The following is a 24,478-nucleotide window of genomic DNA, read 5'->3' as shown; positions in this document are numbered from 1 at the left end:
GGATGGGTAGATTAGCATTTTGTAAGTAATGACCTTGTTGCATTGTGGTCATGCAGTCTGAGGTGATCAGTAGCATCCAGCTTTTGAAGAATTAAAAATGAAGTTATTTCAGCTGAAGCTCCACGATACTGGAATAATTTCTAGCAGTAAGTATAGGAATAAATAAGACTGGTACTAGGTAGACGGCACTTAAGAACTCTTTTAACCTTCATGTAAAAAATCCTTTGACTCTTTTTCAGAATAGTTGATGCTTTTATGCTGAAATCCCAGTCAGCAATACAAACTATTTAATACTTGTAGATTTTGCAGTAAAACCAACTTGGTGAGAGAGTCACTTCATTCATTTATCATGACAATTGCATAATAAATATGCAACTGACAATTGAACAAAGCAGGCACTTGATCCTCAATAAGTATGGTGTTACCTCTGGATCAGAGCACACATCCATGGCTGTCTACCTGGATGTCTTTTGTGACTTTTTTGAGTGTTCAATCCTTTGGATTTCAATCCTCCACTGTTTTGCACTTTGCTGATTCTTCTGTTCTATTTTGTAATTATTTTCAACCATAGCCCTGCATCTATCCTGTTTCTATTCTAAAGATCTTAGAACCTCTGAGAGGAGTAGGGTGGGGAACAGCCACATAAATAGCAGGCCAGAGGGGCTGGATATCTTGCAGACAATGACTTACCTACAGTCTTCACAAAGTCTTTCCATCATTCTCAAGGCACAAATCAGGAGTGTGATAGAATACTCTGTACTTCCCTGCATGAGTGCAACTCCAACAGCACTTGAAAAGTTAACAATATTCAGAAAAAACAAACTGTTTGGTTGGCACTCTATTCATCACCTTAAACATTCATTCCTACACATACAAAGGACACTGCAGATATACACCTAAAAGCATCTTCCAAACACACAAACAAACAGCAGTAGCACATGGGGATTCCCTTCTGAATTGCACATCATCCTGATGTGTAGGTAGATTGTCCTTTTTCTCATTGTCACTAGATCGAAATCTTGGAACTTCATATCTGACAGTGCTATGGAAGTACCTTTATCAGAGGGACTGCAGCAGTTCAAGAAGGAAGTTCACTGCCACCTTTTCAAAGGCAATTACGAATAGGCAATCAAAGCTGCCCTTGCCAGCAATGCCCATATCTAAAAAAATGAATAAAAAAATCTTTCTTTTCTTCTCTGCCTGTTTGGTTCCCATGTGAGTTCTCGTGCTCCTACTAGAGCTCTTCCCCTCTTGCAAAATTAATTTATGGAAGGGAAAGAAATGTACATCTTGGGAATCTTTGACTTTCATAATAAGATCTTTTCTAAGGCCAGGGTGGCATTTAAAGATAGCTTGTTAATAGATTAAGCCTGCAACTCTGATCTCTATTTTAAAAACAGTGTTGATCATCATAACTTAGACTGCAAAGGTGTTAAAATGAAAGTAAAAGTCAATTTTTCAACAGCTCGTACAACTGATTTTGTTTCACCATACTGTTTCTGAGCAATGCTTGGCAGAGTTTGCTTATTCAGTCTTTTGTTGGTTCATCTTGCTAATTTAAAATTTAATCCCCGTCACGCCACAGATTATACTGAATGTCCTCTGAGCAACAAAACAATTTAAAGAAAAGCATGGAGCAATTAACAAACTGCTGGAGGAACTTGGTGAGTCAGGCAGCATCTGTGGAAGAAAATGGACTGTTGACGTTTTGTGCTGAGACCCTTCATCTGAACTGGTCCTGATCCAGTCCAAATGAAGGGTCTCAATCTGAAACATCAGCTGTCCACTTGCTTCCACATATCTTGCCTTACCTGCTGAGTTCTTCCAGCATTTTGTTTGTTGCTCCAGATTCCAGCATCTGCGGTCTCTTGTGTCTCTCTAAAGAAAAGCATGCTCTATCAAGAACCCCAAATCTCCTAATTAATGCTTTAAAAATTGCAATACAACTGGTTTTCAAAATTAGTACTTTTGACCTTGATGAATTCTGTTGCTGAAAGCTTCAAATTACCTAACAGTTAAAGATCTCGCTGGGATGTAAAGCTAAACTAATCCTTAATGGCTAATTAAGTAACACATATTTCCAATTTGCAATTCAGCTCTCAGTTTGAATGCAAACATAAACTGAAAGGGAAATAACTGCAAATTTAAGTTCCAAAGTGCTTGGGGTGAAATTCAGACAATTGGTAATGGGATATTATGTATAGAATAACAATGCGAATGCTTTTTTAAATTGGTCTGCCAACCTCACTGCAGATTCCCCTTGTTCTGGTAATTAAGTTCAGTTAGTTAATAGCTCTCTGGATTGAATTCCAGCCATTATTTTCTCCTCCTTTCTCTTTTTCCTATTTTCCCTATTTTCCCACTCCATGCTTTTATCAGTTTCTTATATTTTGCTTTATTTTCTACAACGGGAGGTAATTCAGCCCTCTTTGAGTCTGTGCTGTCTCAGATCAATCCCACCCAACTATTTTCTCTGTAACCCGTTCTGGCTTGCATGTGCATGAACTCCACCCTGATTCGAGTACCACCAACCTACCAAGAGTAGGGGTAATTTGCAATAGCCAGCTAACCCACCGGCATGTCTTTGGAATGTGGGAAGGAAAGCAGAACACCTGGGGGGGGGGGGGGGGGTGGGGAGAGCCCTACTGGTCACAAGGAGACTCCACGCAAACAGCACCCAAGGTCATTGTCAAATCTGGGTCATTGGAACTTTGCAGCAACACTACCCATTGTGCCACCATGCCACACGCTGTTTTGTTTTGAACCTTCAAATTAACTGATGCAAACTAAAATTCAAGCTTTCTCAATAAGGTAAATGTAGCATGAAAAGTTGGCCTGTGGAGATGGAGCAATAGCTTCTCTGTACAAGTTAGTCCGTGACTCAATGATTGTTGTTTACCGTAGCACCCTTTGCATTAGACGTTTGACGTGGCAGAGACTATTGGAAGCAGAGAATGTCCTGTTTCTGAAGAGCATTTATGAGAAACCTTTCAGCTGTGTTCACCTGCTGTGTTCACCTGGATAGTTACCCTGGCAGACGCTTTGAAGTTAGCGAGTTCTTCTAAAGGGAGGGTAGATAGTGATGTGTAGGATGAATGATTAGGGTATCAGAATGCGAGTTGGAATGCTACTCAGGAAGTGAGTGGGCAGATTTTGATGTGAGCTGTGATTTGCCTTGCTGATGACAGCCTACAGCAGCTTCTTTTAAAAGTAACTAGTTTGACTGTGGGAAGATCTTTTTTAATGAATGTAGTTATTTACATCATTGAATTCCATGCATTTTTGAATGAACTGATGTCAGGGTATGCAAGGCTATTATTTTGCTTGTATCAGTTTTATGGACGGTACATTGTTAGAATGGCTCCAGGGTCAGTGGTGTGCTGATCTTGTGAGATATGGGAGTTCTTGGAGACCTCCAGTCTCCCTGATAGCTACATCTGCACGAAGGACATCCAGCTTCAGCTCCTTACAGACCGTGTTAGGGAACTGGAGATGCAGCTGGATGACCTTCGGCTCCTACAGGAGAACGAGGAGTTCATAGATAAGAGCTCCAGGGAGGCAGTCACTCCTAAGCTGCAGGAGGCAGGTAGCTGGGTGACTGTCAGGAGGAGGAAGGAGAATGGGCAGGTAGAGCAGAGTATCGCTGTGGCTGTTCCCCTCAATAACAGGTATATCACTTTGGATACTGTTGGTGGGGGGGGGAGCGACCTACCAGGGGAAAGCTTCAGTGCCAGGTCTCTAGCACTGAGTCTGGTTGCGTGGCGCAGAAAGGAAGGGGGGAGAAGAGGAGACCGGTAATGATAGGGGATCCAATAGTAAGCAGGGGAGGGGGGAGGTGGGGGGGAACAGACAAGATATTTTGTGGACATGAAAGAGACTCCCGGATGGTATGTTACCTCCTGGGTCATACCATGTTCCAGGTACATCATTATCAACAAGCAGCCATTTTCTGCCTGTTTTATTAGAGGCTTTGATGGTTGTTTAGCACCTGAAGACAGTGCCACCATTAAATTTTTAGTCCAATATCTATTTCACTGTCTTAAGAGTATGAGTGGTGGTATTAATGTTTAATGCATTTAGTGGCTAAAACACAATTTCAGTTTGATCAGTTGAAATATTATCAGACAGAAAATATTTATTAAGTGCTACCATCTCTTAACAAATATTGCAATACATTATTCGCATGGATTTGTAAGAAGATGTAAGTATTATGACTTGATTAATTTCCTTGTAATACTTCAGAATAAATGTGTATTCAATATTTAAACAAAAAGTAAACAAGGATCTATGCCACTAGAAGCTTGCATGCGCAATATTTTCATTCCTCGCTTCCAAGCTACTGAATCTAGGTTTAGTATACTTTATTAGGGTAAGATTTAGTCTGCCTTATAAGTGGCATATCAGTTGATGCTGCTATCTCCCAGCTCCAGGGGCTTGGGTTCAATCCTAAATTTGTGTGTTCTTCCCACGATTATGTGGTTTTCTACTGGGTGCTCTGGTTTGCGCACACACTTCAAAGATTTACTGATAGGTCAGTTGACTACTCTAATTTACCCAGAGTGTATCAAAAGAATCAAAAAGAGGACAGGATAAGGTGCAAAGCTATAGGGGAACAAGGAAAGCAGAAATGGGATTGCTAGCAGGCAGCATAGATGTGACATGAATGGCATCTTTCTGTGTCATAAAGTAAGTACATAAGTAACAGGAAGAGTAGACCATGTGACCTCAGGCTTTCTTGCTGAAATGCGTCAAAATATTTGAATATGCGAGACTAGATCTATATCTTAGTCTACATGAAAAGAAAAAACTATAGTGGCTGTGGAGAATGAGTGGTGGAATGTTTCTATTTGAATAAATGTGATTATTTTCTGATTTGAATGTGTTCAATAAGTTAATCCAGAAATAAAGGTTAAACATAATTTTGGTTTTCAAATGTAGGTTTATAACATTGTAGGGATGTGCACAGAGTTCTGTAAGTGCTTATATGATTTAAATCATTTCAGAATGGCGAGCGTGCTCGGAGAAGTGTGCTGCTTAAAGACGATGACGACCTGATATGTTGCTACTATCAAGATGTAAGAACACTATATGATGTGCTAAAAAGGGGTTTGATTGTATCAAGTAAGTATTGGGTAATGTGCAGATCTTTTAAATGTTGGTTAAAAGTGGAAGCCCATAATTTGCTGCAGAAAATTCGGATGATCAATTATCACATTTACTGTTGGTGGTATGACATCTAAGTGAACTCTTTCTGCCAATGAGATAACAAAGTGCCTAGGACAATCAACTGCATCTGTAAGGAACTGGTAACAGTACATCGTTAACTGAGCACTGGGTCTGTTATGTTCACCTGCTTTCATGCCATAGGAATGATGAGGACTGTAAAAATTACTTTTCTGCTGTGTGGGCAGCAATGAATAGCTAATTTTTTTTGCTACTGTAGTTTGAAATGGTGAAGCTCTGAAAACAAAATTAGATGCCATTAACTTGGACAGTATTGTCCTTATTCTACTTGTATCTTATGGTCACTATTAATCAAGTACTCGCTCTATCCTTTGTGGTTAAATTTCTTGCTTGTAATTAGATGTAATAACAATCTTAATATGCATACAAATATAGTGCATAAATGTGGTTAATTGACTACAATAAATTAGCACTTTGTATAGGTAATAACAAAAAGAATCAAAGAGATGTTGATGGGTATGTGTGAGGGTGAATAAATTATAGGAATACAGGGAAATAAATAGGGGAGAAATGGGAATAATGAGATTGCTCCTCTGGGAACCAGAATGGACCCAGTGGGCTGAATGGCCGCCTGTGTCATTGTAAGTATAAAATAAAGTTAGTAATTGTATACATAGTTTGATTTTTTTGTTTTCCCTCAAAGTTGACTCTCTTTTAAATCAATGATTGCTTAATCAATCCAGAATTAGTTTCTCCAGGCAATAGAAGACTCTGATTCCTGGTATGGTTATGGTCATTTTTCCTCCATCTTTTCTAAAATTTGGGGCCCTGAATTGGACACAGTTCTCCAGATGAAATCTAATCACCTTTGAAGGTTTGGTATGATTTCTTTGTACCCTATGCCACTGTTAATAGATCCAAGGATATCACATACTGTTATTTTTTCTTAAAAAACAACAGATTTCTCAACTTCTCGTTCCACCACCAAATATTTATGTTCAAGTACACCCAGAGGTCTGCATGCCTGTAATTCCTTTAAAATTGCATTATTTAGGTTATATTGTCTCCCTTCCTTCTTCCTACTGCACTCTTCACATTTCTCTACCTTTAAACTTCATCAGCTGTGTAGCAGCCAATTTTAATAGTTAACCTCTATATTCCTGAACTCTGTTACTGCACTGTTCATTGTTTAATATATGAATTTCTTGTCGTTCTTAAACATTGCAGTTGGGTGTTTTATTCCTGAGTCCAGGTCATACATGTACAAAGAACAGTGGTCTGAAGAGCAAGATGTACTTGCTAATTTATCCACGTCACCGCTTGATCTCCAGTCTCGCCAGATTCCATAGTGGCAATATTATTTCTGCTTTGTTTTTGTTTACTTCACTTCCCCCAACCCCCACAGCCACCCACCACACTGGTACTAAATCAATTTGTGAAATGCACTTCATTTGAAACAAGCAAGGTTGAATTTTGCAAAAACATGGTTTGGCAGATCTGTTTAATACATACAGTTTTGGGCAATTCAGTATTGGGAAGGTATTCAAGCAAGGCAAAACATCCAAAATAATGTAATTATATTATTAGCAAGAATAAAATTAAATTATAAGCAAAAATTCTGAAAGGAAACAAAGTCGGTATTTTTTTAAAATGGGAGCTGTACTGTGTGAAGGAATTTTTTTGTAAATGTAGAGGGGACCAGTGAGATCCTTAATTGTAGTTAGAAGGGACAAATGTAAGCTAGTCACAAAGAATTAAAAGGGAGATTAGCAAAAATTTCTTTACAGAGAAGGTTTTCAGAAATGTGAAATTCTCAGCCATTGAAGAAGAGCTCTAACTTTTGATATAGTTGTCTCTTGAAAAAGATGTATATTGTAAGGAATGAGGATCAAGCCTTTGTGTGGATTAGACTAGAGATTGTCTTAATGGAATGGGGAAAATGGTGAACTGAAATAGAAGCAGACTTGATGAGCTGAAGATCCTATTTTCATGACATAATGTTCATTGTTCATCTCACCAGCCTCTGTTTCAGTACTAATGGGATTATGTATGTACTGTACATGTGCAAGGGAATCAGAATCAGGTTTATCATCACTGACATATGTGGTGAAATTTGTTGTTTTGTGGCAGCAGTACAGTGCAAGACATTAAAAATTACTATAAGTTACAAAAATAAATAAATAGTGCAAAAGAGGAATAATGAGGTAGTGTTCATGGACCGTTCAGAAATCTGATGGCGGAGGGGAAGAAGCTGTTCCTGAACTGTTGAGTGTGGGTCTTCAGGCTCCTGTACCTCCTCCCCAATGGTAGTAATGAGAAGAGGGCATGTCCCAGAAAGTGAGGGTCTTTAATGATGGATGCCACCTTCTTGAGGCACCGCTTCATGAAGATGTCCTCGATGGTGGGGAGGGTTGTGCCTGTGATGGAGCTGGCTGAGTCTATGATCCTCTGCAGCCTCTTTCAATCCTGCGCATTGGAGCCTCCATACCAGGTGGTGATGTACCACTCAGAATGCTCTCCACTGTACATCTGTAGAAATTTGCAAGAGTCTTTAGTGACGGGGATTGAACAACGTGGGCTTGGTGTTAAGATCGTGCACAGTATGCATTAATATAGTGTTTTAACATGGTTGATATCCAGCAATGATAATAAAGCAAAATTACACCAATGCAGTAGCATTAAGGAAGATTTTAGTTTGGCACATTAATATTATTGTGCATTATTTTTAATGAGCTTATCTAATCAAATGAGTTAGAATTGCTTAATGCAGAGTTAACTTTTAAATTTTTAAGGTAATGGACCTTGTTTGGGGTCCAGAAAGCCAAATCAACCTTACCAGTGGATATCCTATCGTGAAGTAAGTAAGCTTCTTTCTTTTTCTATGAAGATGTTAATGAATATATGAAAAGTAGTACAGTCTAATTTTATAGTCTAAAAACTTGTGGTTTATGACTCAGAATTACTTGTTTCAAAGATTTGAGGAAGTCTGTGGGTTGCTGCCAATGCTTCCTGTTTATGAAGACCCTAGAAGAGAACTTTTTTGGGAAATCACCAGAGAAATTGTGCAAAAAGAGATGATCTTGATGCTTTAAATGATAATAGCATCGACTTCCAAAGATGCTTGCAGTGTCCATCATATATCAATTCCACACTTCTGCATTCAGCTGTGGGGTGATCTATTCCCAAAGAGTTTCCCTACCTGCTCCTGCACTATTGCTACTAAAGTAGCTGAAGGATTCATCCTTGCTTCCTTCATTTACCTGCACTTCCTTTATGTCTAATAAGCAAGGTCCAAGTCTGTCTGTTGCATATTGCATGAACAAAAATCTTAGTAATATGATGTTAACTAACTACTTTTGTTCATGTCTTTGGGTGAGTTAATACCAGTTAATAAGGATGGAAATTTGTGTACCCTAACACTTTCATTTTGATGTGTAGCTTGTCCGAATGAATCAATTGTGGCATAACACCCAGAATTCATTTCTGGTGAGATTTTCAGCTACATTGACTTTTGTCATGACTTGCACTGTTTTCCCACAGCAAAAGAAAAGCAGGTTTTAGTAATACAGAAAACTCAAACTGAGCATTATTTTAAAAAGCAGGTATGTCTCTCTGTCAGTCATGGACGGAGAGGTGCAAAACCATCTGGAAAACAAAGCTTAGGAGGTCAGATCCAAACTGGGGTGCCGGCATCCCCCATTTCCACCATTCCTGCTTCACAGTTCAGTAGCTAGAAATGTAAGAAGAAATGCTCAAAAAAAAAGTGGTTCCATGTTCAGGGGATCAGAAGTGAATGAATAAGCAAGAGAAAGTCACCCTAGCAAAATTGCCAACACTCATGATAGTAAGTTGATGGGGAGGTTTGTCAAACATACAAACACTGTTCCCCAAAGTCAAGGACACCTTTATTCTCAATACCTTTGCCTTAGGATCCAAGCAGGTCATCTTTGTAAAAAAAAAATTACCAGATAGGACTCTTTGCTGCATTACAGAAGTTAAGAACATCTCTATTGACAAAGTGAGGAGCCTTCCATTTGTGATAAATTGCAACTTTTACATACAGTATACACCTCAGAAGAATTTGGCAGCAGGCCAGGACTTCCAAAGATGCTGGCATTCAGGCAGGGCACTCATGCCTGTATAGACATCTCTCTGGAAATTTCCAGCCTTGTGTGTCTGTCCTTAGGGAAGCTGTCTTCTGTGCATGTCATTCTTCAGAATCCTGTGCTGATCTTTCTGCCCCATTGGAAGGATTCTTCCACCCCACTCCCATTGTTGCAGCATGAAGGTGCCTGCTAGCACTGTTTTGGAACAAGTACAAAGGAATTTTGTGCCTTTTTTTGGGAACCTTTGAAACAGCATTAGGGAATTTGCAAATGTCACCTTATCAGTGGGAAAACAGCACATATGAATTAGTAGGGCTCAATCTCATTAAAATTCATGAAACAGATTTTAAAGTCTAGATCTTGCCTGCACATCACATGGTGGACTATGTATTTAAATTACTCCAAAATATAGTGTGAAACTTAAGGTAATGGGCAATCATGTAGGGAACATTCATGTATTTGAGGAATTGATTCACACTGACATGATTTATCCCCCACTCTTTAAGTAGCTGTATTACTGAACTGGCAAGTAAAATAATTATGTTTGATTTGATGTTTCTCACTTTGTTTTTCAGGTTATTGATAGGGCAGAATATGTGGGTTCAGGAATTTTCCTTCGAGGATACAGGGCAGGGAACAGTGAATATATAGGAGTATTTGCCCAAAACAGACCAGAGGTAAGCTTGTATTAAAATTTGAGCTATTGTATAATTCATCACAAATACAGCAACCTGGTCTTTTTGAATCAAAAGAATATAAGATAATCATAATACCCATGGAAAGTGACACTGAAATGTTCTTAAATGTTCTATAATTTCTGTTCTTGCATTATGTGGTGTGAGGCAAAAACGTGAAAGAGAGCAGAAATGTTAGCTTTATAAGTGTAGGTTGCCTGGGAAAGTACTGCAGTGGAAATCTGCCTATTAGTTTCATTTATTTAAAAAAAAATTATCTGCATTGCAGATGTAATAAGTTAACCCACTGGCCCTAAAAAAAAATTTGAAAGTGGACCAGTGCCTCCTTTTGTTTTCTTTTTTTCTCAAACGGAGACATCATTCCCAGGCTGAAGTGATAGATCAGTCCTGGAACAGCCCTAATCCCCCAACTTCAACTCCACCAAATGCAGGAACTTGAATTTCCTTTCATTCTGTTTGATATTGACTAATATTCTTGACTAATTCAGGATCTGATCAGAGGCATAAAAACAATCCTAATCTATCTCAAGATGTAGACTTCCTGTGGGGAGAAAAAAAGTTATTTTATTATTGCCTTCTGAATTCTCATAAAATAAATGAATTAAACATAGTTCATTTAGTTGTAAAGTAGAAGCTTGGTTGCCGTAATCTTGTGTTCTCACAATGGAGATGGTCATTCTACGGGAGCTGACTACTACAATGATGAACAAGCGTTGGAGGTTGTGACATAGAGCATGGTTACCTCTAGATTCACTAAGTGCAATGAAAAGAAAAAAAAATTAACTGTTGAGATTTTCTCTTGGTCAATATGGAATTCATCCCTCTGAGGTATACCAGAATGATGACCCTTGGAATGTCAATTAAGGGTAGAATGTACACAATAAATGGTAGGGCGCATGGGTAAGGTGATGAACATGAGTGCAAGGGTACTTGCCTTCTTCAGCCATGGTATAGTATATAGAAGAGGGGACAATATGTTACAACTTTCTAAAAACATTAGTTAGACCACTCGTAGTTTTGTCCTGGTTGCCACCACATTAGGTAGGATGTGAATGTACCGGAGTGGGTGGCCGAGGAGATTCCGCTAGGATGTTGCCTGGATTGAAGCATTTCAGTTCAGAAACTGGTTTATTATCACTGACATTATGTCATGAAATTTTGTTGTTTGCAGCAGCAGTACAGTGCAAGACATTAAAATTACTATAAGTTACAAAAATAAATAGTGCAAAAGGAGGAATAACAAGGTAGTGTTCATGGACCGTTCAGAAATCTGATGGCAGAGGGGAAGAAGCTGTTCCTGAAACACAGTGTTGGTCTTCAGGCTCCTGTACCACCTCCCTGATGATAGTAACACAAAGAGGGCATGTCCCAGATGGTGATGGTCCTTAATGAAGGATGCTGCCTTCTTGAGGCACCGCCTCTTGAAGATGTCCTCAATGGTGGGGAGGGTTGTGCCTGTGATAGAGCTGGCTGAGTCCATAACCTTCTGCAGCCCGTTTGATCCTGCACATTGGAGCCTCCATTCCAGGCTGTGATGCAACCAGTCAAAATGCTCTCCACTGTGCACCTATTAAAAAATTTGCAGAGCCTTTAGTGACATACCAATCTCCTCAAACTCTATGAAGTAGAGCTGCTGGTGTGCCGCCTTCATGATTGCATCAATGTGTTGGGCCCAAGATAGATCCTCTGAAGTGTTGACACCCAGGAACTTGAAGCTGTTCTCCGTTCCACCGCTGACCCTCATGAGGACTGGTGTGCGTTCTCCCGCCTTCCCCTTCCTGAAGTCCACAATCAATTCCTTGGTCTTGCTGACATTGAGTGACACCACTCAAACAGCCATCTATCTCACTCCTGTACATCTCCTCATCGCTAACATTAATTATAATCGCCAAACATTATTAGAAGGAGAAATTGAATAGTTATGTTTGTTTTTCCTGGAACAGGAGGTTGTGGGGTGTACCTGATAGAGGCATACAAAATTGAGGGTAACAGTTAGCATACGTTGTAAGAATCTTTTTTTTTCCCCCAGGGAGGGCTTGTCCAAAACCAGAGAACAAATGTATAAAGTGAGAGATCGGAGATTTAGTGGGATATGAGGGGGTAATTTTTTTCACACAGAGTTGTTGGAATAAGGAATGTGCTGTCTGAGGAACTACTGAGGCAGGTGTCAATCATAACATTTAAGACGCATCTATGCAAGCACTTGACTCACCAAGTAAATGAGATTAGTTTAGGTAAATACAATAGTTGGCATGGACATCTTGGGCCAAAGAGCCTTTTTCTGTGCTGTGTGACTCTTGGAATCTTGGTGCAATTTTAATAGAGGGTATCTAGTCTGCACTTGGTTCCACATAAAAATGGCCTATGTTCAACTTAAGTGCCTTACGGGAATTATCAGAATAATTTTCATCAGCATTGAGACTTTTTTTGTATTTCTCGTGAAATTCTCATAAAATTTACCCCCTAGTTCTGTGACCCTCACTGTGATAAGACAGCTGAATTATAGTGTAGCGTGTGTTTTACAAATTTAATAACATTCTCCCATCCCCACTACAGTGGGTTATTGTTGAACAGGCTTGTTACACATATTCCATGGTACTGGTGCCATTGTACGACACATTGGAGATTGAAGCTATTTCTTATATCATAAACAAAGGTATGTTTACTATAAATAAGTTAAATTAATTTGTTGCAACTTTCCCATGTTTTCCCTTTGTCTTCATGTCTTCAGTTTTGTTTCCTTCCTCTGATTAAGTAAGGCAGGATGGATTCCATTTCCCCCTTTTTTTCCATGTAGCCCTGTTTTTTTAACAAACCTAACACTGATGCAATTTTCCCTTAAAAGTTGCAGTGTTCACTTCCGCAATTGCTCCCTGTCATGTGCTTCAGTTTCTGTGTAAGGAAATCTGTCAGCTCAATATAACATTCCCTAAACCTTTGTGGATTTCTGGGTGGGAGATCCAATCTTCAGACGACTAAAAATGTAAAAATGTACTAATTCAATATAATTTGTGTTTATGTAAGTAAACACTTAGTGAAAATGTAGTTGAGTATATACAAGAATGAAAAGGAAGTAAAGTAGAATATATTTTGTTTTAATTAACTAACTTCTTTCCAATTAAAACAGTTCAAAATGTGAAACTTGATGTTCTCTGATCAATTTTATAGTAGATCAACTGCTAACCTAGGTGAGTTATAGGTGACCATCATGGATGAAAATTAGATGAAATATCATAGAGCATTTGATGTGATAATTGTAATTTCTGTATTCTCAAATAGGAGGGACAATTTTTATACAATCATATTTTTAACAGTTTGCAATGGATTGGAGACTCTCCAAGGAGGCGAATAATGTGTTTCCTTTCCGGAAATGGCTGATGGGCTGTCTCAGCTCTTCTGGCCTGTGGGTTCAACCCAAGTATAGGGGCTGCAGCGGGAACAGGAAGCAAATTATTTTCTGCCGCCTCCTCTGCTGTGCTGGTTATAGCGTCATAGAGTTATATAGCATGGAAATGGGCCCTTTGGCCCAACTCGTCCATGCCGACCAAGGTGTTGTCCTGAGCTAGTGTCATTTGCTTGCATTTGACCCTTAAACCTCTAAACCTTTCCTATTCATGAACCTGTCCAAATATCTCTTAAACATTGTAATCATGCCCTCCTATACTACTACCCCTGGTAGCTCGTTCTATATACCCACCACCCTCTGTGTGGAAAAACTTGCTCCTCGGATCCTTTTTAAATCTTTTCCCTCTCATCTTAAACCTACGCCCCCTAATTTTAGTCTTCCTTTCCCTGGGAAAAAGACTGTGATCATCTGCAACATCCTTGTCCAAATATCCGTAAGATATAGGACCAGAATTGGTCCACCGAGTCTGCTCTGCCATTCAATCATGGCCAATTTTTCTTCACCCCATTCTCATGTCTTCTCCCTGTAATCCTCAACCCTTTACCAATCAAGAACCTATCAATCTCTACCTTTAAATACACCCTCCACGCCCCTCTGTGGCAACAAATTCACAGATTCACCACCCTCTGGCTGAAGAAATTCCTCCTCATCTCAGTTTTAAAGAGGCAGCCCTTTTACTCTAAGGCTGTGCCCTGAGATCCTAGATTCTCCTACTAATGGAAACATCCTCTCCATGTCCATTCTATCCAGGCCTTTCAGTATCCAGTAGGTTTCAATGAAATTTCAACCCCCACCCCTATCCTTCTGAACATCAATTACAGGCCCAGAGACACCAAATGCTCCTCATATGTTGCCTTTCATTCCTGGGATCATTCTTGTGAACCACCTCTGGACCCTCTCCAGAGCCAGCACATCATTCCTTAGATACAGGGCCCAAAATTGCTCACAATATTCCAAATGTGGTCTAACTAACCCCTTGTAAAGCCTCAGCAGTACATCCTTGCTTTTATATTCTGGTCCTCATGAAATGAATGCTAACATTGCATTAGCTGCCTTTTCTACTGACTCAATCTGCAAGCTGATCCGGGAATCCTGAGTGAGAACTCCAAGTCCCTTTGCACCTCTGATTTCTGAATTTCTCCCCACTTAGAAAATAGTCTACACCTTTTATTCTTCCTACCAAAATGCATACCCCACACTTCCCTATGCTGTATTCCATCTGTCCCATCTTTGTCCATTCTCCCAACCTCTCCAAGTCCTCTGCAGGTTACCTGCCTCTGCGATGCTACCTGTTCCTCTACCTGTCATGGTATTGTCTGAAATCTTGGCCACAATGCCATCAGTTCCTCCATCCAGATCATTAATGTATAAAGTGAAAGGTGGTGGTTCCAACACTGACCCCTGCAGAACTCCACTAGTCACTGGCAGCCATCCTGAAAATTTTGCCCAATCCCTGGCTTCTGCCAGTCAGTTAATCTTCTATCCATGCTAGTACCTTGCCTCTAACACCATGGGCCCTTATCTTGTTTAGCAGCCTCGTGTGTGGCACCTTGTCAAAGGCCTTCTGAAAATCCAAGTAAATAACGTCCACTGAGTCTCCTTTGTCTAACCTGCTTGTTACCTCCTCAAACAGATTTGTCAGACAAGATATCCCCTTGACAAAACCATGCTGACTTCATTCTATTTTATCATATACTTCCAAGTACTCTGAAATTTCATCCTTAATAATGGACTCTAAAATCTTACTAACCACCAAGGTCAAGCTAACTGGCCTTTAATTTCCTGTCTTTTGCCTTCCTCCCTTCTTAAACAGCGGTGTCACATTTGCAATTTGTGAATATTTTCTGCACCCTCTCTAGCTTCCTGTTGTATGGCGACCAGAATTGCACACAATACTTCAGGTGCAGTCTCACTAACATCTTTAACATGCCGTCCCAACACTTGCAGTCACTGCCCTGCCCAATGAGGCCAAGCATGCCATATGCTTTCTTTACCACCTTGTCTCCCTGTGTCATCACTTTCAGGGAACTATGTACATACTGGTGTTAAACACTCTGAAAACAAAGCAGTTTAAAAAGAAAGTGTATTACTGTTAAGAACTCCTTTCTCAAATATAAATCATTTTATGAATTTTTTCCAAGTTTTTTCTTTTTTGTGGGGGGTATGGGATTAGAAATGATAAAAATTATATAATGGAATTAGGCGATTCATGTCTATTCTGCTGTTGGTATTCCACGTGAGACTCCTACTTAATCTAGCAGCATAATTTTCTATTCCTTCCCAACTCCTGTACTTCCTGGTTCTGCTTTACTGCTTCATTGGGCCAACTTGTGCTAAATATGGTTGGTGGTTTTGCCCAGAGCTGCTGGGTTCTGCCTGTTCAAGCTGAAATAAGTCTGGATTTGTACTGGATTGAAGGTGCCTTGCTGTGAAAGGTGAAGGTCTGGGACTTAGTGGCAGATTCAGTAAGGCCAGTCTGTCAGTTTGCACTGTTGCTGAACTCTCCATGTTGTCCAGTGGTATTGCTGGGATTCTCCCCAGCATCCAAAAACCTCATTGATTTCAATGGATCTCATAGGGCACAGATTTAGGAGGCAAACCAGAAGGTACAAAAGACTTTTAATTAACACTGTTTTTACTAAATGTAATTTTTATCTAATTTACCTAAATTTTAATGGTTTTTAAATGTCTATCAGAAATGTGAAGTAACCTAGGGGAGTCACAGCTGGCAAAGCTCCACTCCCAGCTTTGCTGGATGCCAGGAATCTTTAGGGCATTTTGGGGTCAGGACCTCGACATTGTGATCCCTGTGGCTCAGTCGCTGACTGGAGCTTCAGCTGGACCCTAGGACATGGAGAGCCAGCAAGATTGGCTCTCCACATCTGGCCCAGGTAAGTGCAGGTATCTGGGAATGGAAGGCAATTGTTCATCTCAATCTGGTCTCGTGCTTCATCACAGCTGCTATTCATAGTAGGCATGTTCCACGTTCCAACTACTGTAAATAAGTAAGTTTTTCTCTTTCCTATTGGACCCCAACATAATTTAAAAATCTGCCTATAGGTGAGTGGAGATGGGAAATAAGCTTGTGTAAAAGGGATTCCATTCAAACACTGCACAAACGAGCCTGGAAAAGCTTCTGAGAAAATCACAACTTGAACTGTGACAGTTCACCTTTTTCTGCATTGACAACAAAAAAACTCACTTAAGTTAGTTTAATGATATGTCTCGCAATAAACAAACTGCTGGAGGAACTCAGTGGGTCATGCAGCATCTGTGGAGGCAAAGAGGTGGTTCATGTTTCGGATCGTGACCCTGCATCAGGACTCGAATGTAAATTTGCTTGATGGCTTAGCAGTCTTTTAAATGTTAATTTAAGCAAGTTCACAGATTGGATATGAGTAGGAAAATTTATCGACTCCCAGTATGAAACTGTCCTGAATCTACTTGGTGAAAAAAGGTAATTAAAAATTTTGACATAGTTATTGGAAAAAAGCTGGTTGAGTGAACATTCTCTTCAGTACTAAGCTTGGATCCCCCCTGTTATCCTGTTTGGCAGAATTGGAGAAAATGCCAATGCAATTATTCTGGACTTTTTACATCTGTGCATATTTATAGAAGTGATAATGTAATTCATAAATGTTTTAGCAATCTGAATTTTTGTACTTTTCCCAAATGTGTGTTTAATTTATTCACTGCAAAGTTACGTTTTGCGGCCTGTCACCCCTCATATTTTTGTCTCCAGTTGCACTCTGCATGTATTTCATATAATAATTCATTGGCCATTGCAGCCTCAGGCCATGAACAAACCTGGATTGTATAATGTTTCACAAACTTGTTATAATTTTACCATAGCCAAGACAAATTAATTTTATTGGAGTCACAATTGGAATTAATTTATTGGAAGTATTCTTAGTAATTGCTTGCAGCCCTGAAATGTGTGTGGTGTGTGAAACTCCCTGGGCTCCAACCTGTTTTCAGACTGGTCTGAGATCACTGGGACAATGACAACAACAGAATTTCTGAGCACTTGACTGATTTTGGCTAGTAGACGGCGATGAGCTAGTGGAGAGAAAATAGACAATTATTTTATATCGTAATAAACTGCCTTTTTGACAATTGAAGCTTCAGTGTGATTGGCAAATTTATCACAAGCTAAACTTCATAAATCCACCATGAGTTAGTGAAGTTGGGAAGAGTATTTTTAAATGCTTTTGGAAGCCATACAATAGCAAAGCTGAGGTAAAGTACATTGAAATCACATTCCACCCTGATTATTGGTCAGTTCCTGAAGTAGTGTGGCAGAATTCATGCCAGAAGCATTCTTTAACTTTAGCAAGAATCACAATGTTTTCTTAACACTGTGATATAATCTAGTTTTAATGTGATTTGAACTGTCGTTGCAGTTAAAATTTACCAGTTTTCTTCTTGCTCTTAGCGGATATTGAGGTTATAATCTGTGACACAGCAGTCAGAGCAGAAACCCTACTAAAGGGGGTGGAAACTGGGATAACATCAGAAGTTAAGACCATCATTGTCATGGATCCTTTTGGAGAAGACCTAAAAGAGCGAGGAATTAAAAATGGAGTTGAGCTTGTTTCTTTAGGGGAAATAGAGGTGAGATTTCTGAAAACAATCCATTTATATGTGTGCTGTCTGCTTGCAGTACATGAACTATTATTCTTTAAGGGATCAGAGAGATTAAGGATAAAGCAGTCATTGTTTGATAGTTCTGCTTATATCCTTTATGCCTTTGCTTTCTTGTAACCATTTCTAGTGATGTGAGATCTCTGCTTCATATAATGAATTATGTGTTAATCCTTAAGATATTATTCAGAGTAGTGGATATATCTTTTGAAATAAAATGAATTTTTGTCTTTCTCCTTGCAAAATTGACTGAGTGATTCATTGTTTCTTTAATTTGAGTTCTGATATCTATACAAATAGTGGGTCATCCATTGTATAGGATTGAAATAATGAGACTAAATGCTTTGGATCAGGTTGCACAGGCTGATTATCTAAGGGGTCAATGTATGTATTTAATATAACTTTTGTTATCTAAATTTACATGATTTGAATGCTAAAACCAAAACAAATAAATAAGTTGCAAGTTTATTGTTCCTTTCTCTTTTCTGTATAGGAACTAGGAAGGGAAAAGAAACATAAACCAAAAGTAAGTAAAGCTCAGTGTTTACGTCCAGTGCACCTAGTCAAACTAAGAGCACTAAAATCAGAGTATAATTGGTTTGAATGTCATTTAACCAGAAAACTATTTATTCAACCAAATATTTTCAGGATTATGATTTTTAAATTTGTCTTTACAAATTGCAATCCCCTCTGTAAGTCTCCCTCATTCATTTTCCCTCCTTCTACGATGCTTCTTAAAGCCTACACTTTTGACCAGTGTTTCATCATCTCTCATGATATCTCCCTTTATAGCTCAGAGGCAAATTTTATTTGGTATTACTCTTGTAATAAACCTTGGAACATTGCAAAGTCAAAGTCGAGTTTATTGTCATATGCACAAATGCATGTATGCACAGGTGCAATGAAAAAGCTTGCAGCAGCATCACAGGCACATAGCATCAGATAGGCAGCATTCACAAGAAAAACATAAATATAAACTATATTCATTTAAATGGCTTAAAATCATGTTATTTACTGCAGTAGTTTCCACTGCAGTTTCCAGGTTTAAGAGGTCAGATCTCGAGTATGAAACTATGTTGCCTCTCTCGGCCACCAATATATCTAAAGTCCTTTATAGATCCAAGTTCTTGCCATCCTTCTCCACCTCCTTAAACCTATGGACAAATTTTTATGTAATGACGTTTTTGTGTCACTGGTCCATTATCATCTCTTAGCACCTCCTTGTGCTACAACATTTCCACCTCTCAACCTCAGTTGACTTTGCCCATTCAATCTGCATCTGTATATCAATCTATTTATCTAAAATATTGCAAATTTTGCACTGTCCTGCAATTTGCTATTCCTGAGAAAAGTTATAGATATTGTTATTTTACATAGCCACATAGTTCAATCCAGTAATACTTGAACAATCTTTTCTGAAAATCAGGATATTGAACTTGAAACTTTTCTACTAAGAGCAAGTGCAGCTGTCTTGAAATTACTTCACAGCTTGGTATTATAATACCTTTGCTCATGGACAGCAATATCCTTTCATTGATTCTGTGATCAAAACTATTCCATATACACACTGTTCACCACTATTTACAAAGATTATTACATTTAGTAGAATTACAGAATATTACCAGCATTTTCTGTTTTCATTACTTTATACTTAGTCACATCTTTTCTGTAAAAAGCAAAATACTGCATATATGAACTGAAATTAAAATCAGAAATTGCTTGAACTGGCAAGTAAGATGCCTTCTGTAGAGAGAGAGACATTTTTTTCAGTAAGTTAATACTTTTGATGGATTATTGATTTTAAATGTTAATTCTGTTTTGCCCTCCTCAAAAGCCACATAAGCTGTTCAGTATTTCCAACATCTTCTGGTTTTATTTCTGTTATGTGGTTGCACTTGACAAGGCCCAACAAACAGAATTGAGGTTCATAAATAGCAAATCTTTTCAGATCATCTGGCCCTCATTTTTAACATGCCATCTTCTACACTGTAAATTTCTCTTGTTACTGCATTGAGATAGCAAACTTCCTGGAGTGATATTTTAATTCCATTTACTTACTCTCAACATTGCTATCATTATGGCAAGTAACACATACTGGTTCAATTATTGAAATATTTTAGCTTCTTCTAAATGTGGGTGTATTATTTGGTTTGTCCCTCATTTGTTGTTTTTGATATTGGAGATTCTTGTGATATTTTCTATTTGATAATCTTTTATCGTCTGTCTTTTCAGCCACCACACCCTGATGACTTGGCTGTTATTTGTTTCACCAGTGGAACCACAGGCAAGTATCTCAAAAAAAAACTATTTTCATCTTTTTTTTAAATGTCCTTTCCTGGTTCCCCTTGTCAAAATATTAATTGTCTTTTTATCTGGCTGCAACAAAATTGCAGAACCATGTTCTATGTTAAGCAATTTGAATTTCCCAATTATTTTGTATATATCACTCAAGTTAGTTTTTGGCTGAAAAATATATATAATGTACTGTTTTTGCTTCGTTCCTTTTGATGTAGTAATGGCTTACCCCCATTAAACTTGTATGTTCATATTTCATTGGTTTTGATTCTGATGACAGACTAATGCTGATTTATAATGTGTTAATTAAACTTGATTACTGTTGCTGTTTCAGGAAACCCCAAAGGGGCAATGCTGACTCATGCAAACATTGTGTCTAATTTATCTGCTTTTGTGAAAGTCACAGAGGTAAATGTCAGGTGCTTTCATTATGTTATATTTCTAAGTAGCTTCTGACTTTAAGTTGATTCATGTAAGTTGATGCTCTGCATTTGTGACAGTTTCAAAGTAAAGATTGCTGTGGAGTAACTAAAGCCAGAATCTTTGGGTTGAAATTACTTTATATTACACTTTTCATGAATCGTATGACTCCTAAAATGTCTGCTTGCATTAAGAGTGTGGGTGTGAGTGAAGCTAGCTTGAGTAGCCATTTTGTATGTAGCGAAGGTCTACAAACAGTGATGTGAATTATCAGATTATCTGTGTTATTTCTGTGTTTGAGGGGGAAGGCTGACGAGGGGACTGTGACACCCCACAACAAAATGATCTCAAACATTAGTGAATCTAATCCCTTCTGGGGGATTTAGGTCAGGTTTGAACAATGTGTTTATACCTTCTTGCAGAGATGCTCAATTAAAGGAAAACCAGGTATTTCATTCTGTAATAGGTGAGAAATGCACTGATTTCCAAAGGATTTCAGTATATTTACTGAGCTCCAATTACCTAGAAAGTGTCAGAGCAAAGTTAAATAGTGTTAATGCAACAGGCTACTTCAGAAGATGTCTTAATGGTATGGATTTCAGAGGACCTATAAATAATACCACAGGAGACCTGTTGCAAGTCATAAGGAGAGTTGTGTTTATCCAGTGGCCTCTGGTTGTCACAAAGCACTTCATAGCTAGTGAAGTATTTTGAAATTTAGTTACTGCAGTTGAACTAAATGCACAGAAAGATCCTACACAATACCTACCAGGTAATCTGTTTTGGAGAGGTTGTGATGGTTACAATTCTTTAGTTGGTAACTAATGGGCATAATCATGATTAGTAAAAGAATTATAGCAACATAATATATACAATATTTAGACACGTTGTTAGAAGATGGCATGTTAGACCAGAGGCAGAAGGTATAATACCTTTTTTAAAAAATGAAGGCTAAATACTTGAAATACATGGATAAATGGAATTAAACAGTTAACTCTGTCAGTGAACGGCTGGAGGTATAATTGACTATATATCTTTTTCTTTTTTTTTTACAACTCTGGTTCACAGCTTGCATGTAAAATTTTGTTTGATTTAAAAATAAATGTAGTTTATGTGTGTAAGGTTTATGCCTTTTGCTTACCATTCTGCAACAACTGGTCAGAAGAGCTCTTGAACTTTGTTCTAGCAATGTAATTTAAAAAAATAATGAATTCTGATGTTATGGCATCCTTTTCTCTATAATTATGCTTTCAATTTAAAAACTGATGAATCTATCTGATTTTTTTTAATCTCTTTCCTTTCACTTCATTCTTTTCCTCAAATCATGTAGAAAGAGAATGTGCCAAGTCCAGATGATACTCTAATCTCTTTCTTGCCTCTGGGACATATGTTTGAAAGATTGGTGGAGGTACGTGTCTTTGGTTAACCTGTGTATTATGGATTATGTGTTATGTTTTTACAGGGGCAATGGTTTGCATCACCCACTGACATACACATTTCCTTTTTACCACTTGCACACATGTTTGAGCGCCTGGTGCAGGTAAGATGCAAAATTTCTAAGCATTAAGATGTATTTCAATATTCAGCATGGTTAAGAGGGTTTGTGGACAATCCTCTCTTAAAAGTTATTACTATTGTAGCAAGTGTTTTGTGGGGTACCTTAGCATTGTGGAGAAAGCCCATAGGAGATTCACCAGGCTAATTCCTGGGATGAAGGGGTTGTCCTATCAAGAGAGGCTAGATAGTTTGAGTCTGTATTCCTTGGAGTTTAGAAGAATGAGGGGTGACCTTATTCAAACACATCAGATGCTAAGGGGGCTTTGCAGGATGGATGTTGAGATGTTTTCACTGGTGGGAGAGTGATAAACAAGGGGATATAGCTACAAGATAAGGAGCCTGTGTGTAGAAATTTAAAATTAAGATGCATAGAAATTTCTTCTCTAGGAAGGTAGTGAATCTCTGGAACTCTTTTTCTCAGAGGGTGGTGGAGATCAGATCATTAGACATGTTTAAGGTGGAGACAGATAAATATTTGAAAGTCAAAAGAATTTAGGGTTATGGGGAACTGGTACAGGAGAGGAGTTGAGGCCAGTATAGATCGGCCATGATCTGATTGGGGGACAGGCTTGAGGGTGGCCTACTCCTGTTCCTATTTTATTTTGTTCTTGTGTTTTTGTAGAGTAATAATCCAAATACATGGACTAAAAGTCAGTGGCATTAATTTTAATTGCACCACAACGTGCTGTATGAATCTGACTCTATATCATATTGGGTTTTTAAATTTAGTTAATTAAATGTCAGAAATGAAAAACTAGTATCAATTACAGCAATTATGTAACTATTAGATTTATTTAAAAAAGCTAATCTGATTCATTAATGTCCTTTTTAGGGAAGGAAATCTTACCTAATCCTGCCTTTTCTGTGGATCTGGAGTCCCTTTATGTCATTGGCTAATAGCAGATATCTGAGTTGGCCAAAAGGCCACTCAATTCAAAGCACACTTGGTTACGGCCAACAATTGCTAGCCTTGCCAAAAGTGTCCAATTTTCATTAAGGAATAATTAAAAATAGGAACAGTAGATGACTGAACTCTAACTTTCCAGTATAGGTGACCCCTGCGTTATGGCCTGTCAGGTAACGGAAGTTCATTCTTGCAGAAATTACAAATCACTACCCAGCAATTGGAGTTATGGGATAAAATTCACTCTCACAGTACCTTGCGTTTCTTGATGCATGCGCAGATGACGTGGCTTCACATTACGGAAAATCGGAATATAGACAGTAATGCGGGGGTCACCTGCATTGACTTGTATTAAGCTTGTAAAGTGCTTACTTCTGGTCCATATGGTGAATTCACCGATGCCAGATATCAATTAGTATTACTGATGATTGGCCCAGTGTACTCACTATGTGACAAAATATCATTATGTCATTTGAAGAAAGAGAAAATTCACATACAGTATGCTTTTTAATATATTGATGGAATACAGTAAAAGGTTTGACATTCTCATAAAAGATTGGACAATTCATCAAAACAAAATATATTTAGTTTGGCCTGTTGTTCATAAATCACACAAAGTAAATTTCATGGCATTAAATGCTGGGGCGTGTTAGAATTTAAAAGACAAATTAAATGTGAAACAATATTTTGGGATTGATTTTGGATATATAATTACTCAGTTAGTATGTGAATACCCACTAAGGTTCAGTGTTTCCTCAAAGATATTGGCAATAATTTGAAATTTATATAGATACGAACTTTTCAACTAGGATTTGCCAGTGTATCTGGTCAGATAGAAGGTAGCTTAGTGTGATGCTTTTCATTTTGGCCATGACTGTTATTAAGGTAACTGTGATTACTTATAGATAAAGTATACCAAATTGCAGAACTTAATATATTAGTATTGAATAGAGGCTTAACTTGAAAAGTGAGCAGTTAAGAGGGCTTCAGAAGTATGTTCTTCGGACAGCATAGGATAATTCTTGTATAAAATACAGAAGGAGAATTCACAGAGGGTGGTGAGTACATGGAATGAGCTGCCAGAGGAAGTGTTTGAGGCAGGTATAATAGTATCATCTAAGAAGCACTTGGATAGGTACATGGAAGGGCATGGCTTAGAGGGAGATGAGCTGTACACGAAGTTGGGACTAGCTGGGTGGGCACCATGGTCAGCATGGACTGGTTGGGCTGAAGGGCCTGTATCTGTGCTATTTTGATCTATGACTCT

At 38.4% G+C, this 24,478-nt stretch overlaps 1 protein-coding gene across 14 annotated transcripts in view; it reads left to right on the top strand.

Annotated features, from left to right (window-relative positions):
- acsl1a (acyl-CoA synthetase long chain family member 1a) overlaps nucleotides 1-24,478 on the top strand; it is a 134,017-nt gene that overhangs the window by 78,640 nt on the left and 30,899 nt on the right. For 13 of the 14 annotated variants that reach the window (XM_052019612.1, XM_052019616.1, XM_052019615.1 and 10 more), the window contains exons 3-11: nucleotides 5,004-5,121; nucleotides 7,977-8,041; nucleotides 9,866-9,967; nucleotides 12,542-12,641; nucleotides 17,827-18,005; nucleotides 18,529-18,561; nucleotides 20,268-20,319; nucleotides 20,665-20,738; nucleotides 22,213-22,290. In XM_052019612.1, coding sequence (XP_051875572.1) covers nucleotides 5,004-5,121; nucleotides 7,977-8,041; nucleotides 9,866-9,967; nucleotides 12,542-12,641; nucleotides 17,827-18,005; nucleotides 18,529-18,561; nucleotides 20,268-20,319; nucleotides 20,665-20,738; nucleotides 22,213-22,290 — 801 coding nt within the window. Of the gene's footprint in view, nucleotides 1-5,003; nucleotides 5,122-7,976; nucleotides 8,042-9,865; nucleotides 9,968-12,541; nucleotides 12,642-17,826; nucleotides 18,006-18,528; nucleotides 18,562-20,267; nucleotides 20,320-20,664; nucleotides 20,739-22,080; nucleotides 22,159-22,212; nucleotides 22,291-24,478 lie in introns of all 14 variants that reach the window. The other variant, XM_052019607.1, reaches the window with a different exon arrangement.

This window comes from Pristis pectinata, chromosome 7 (assembly GCF_009764475.1).
Source record: "Pristis pectinata isolate sPriPec2 chromosome 7, sPriPec2.1.pri, whole genome shotgun sequence".
Classification (NCBI taxonomy): Eukaryota; Metazoa; Chordata; class Chondrichthyes; order Rhinopristiformes; family Pristidae; genus Pristis; species Pristis pectinata.
This window is presented reverse-complemented; position numbering and strand designations above follow the sequence as displayed.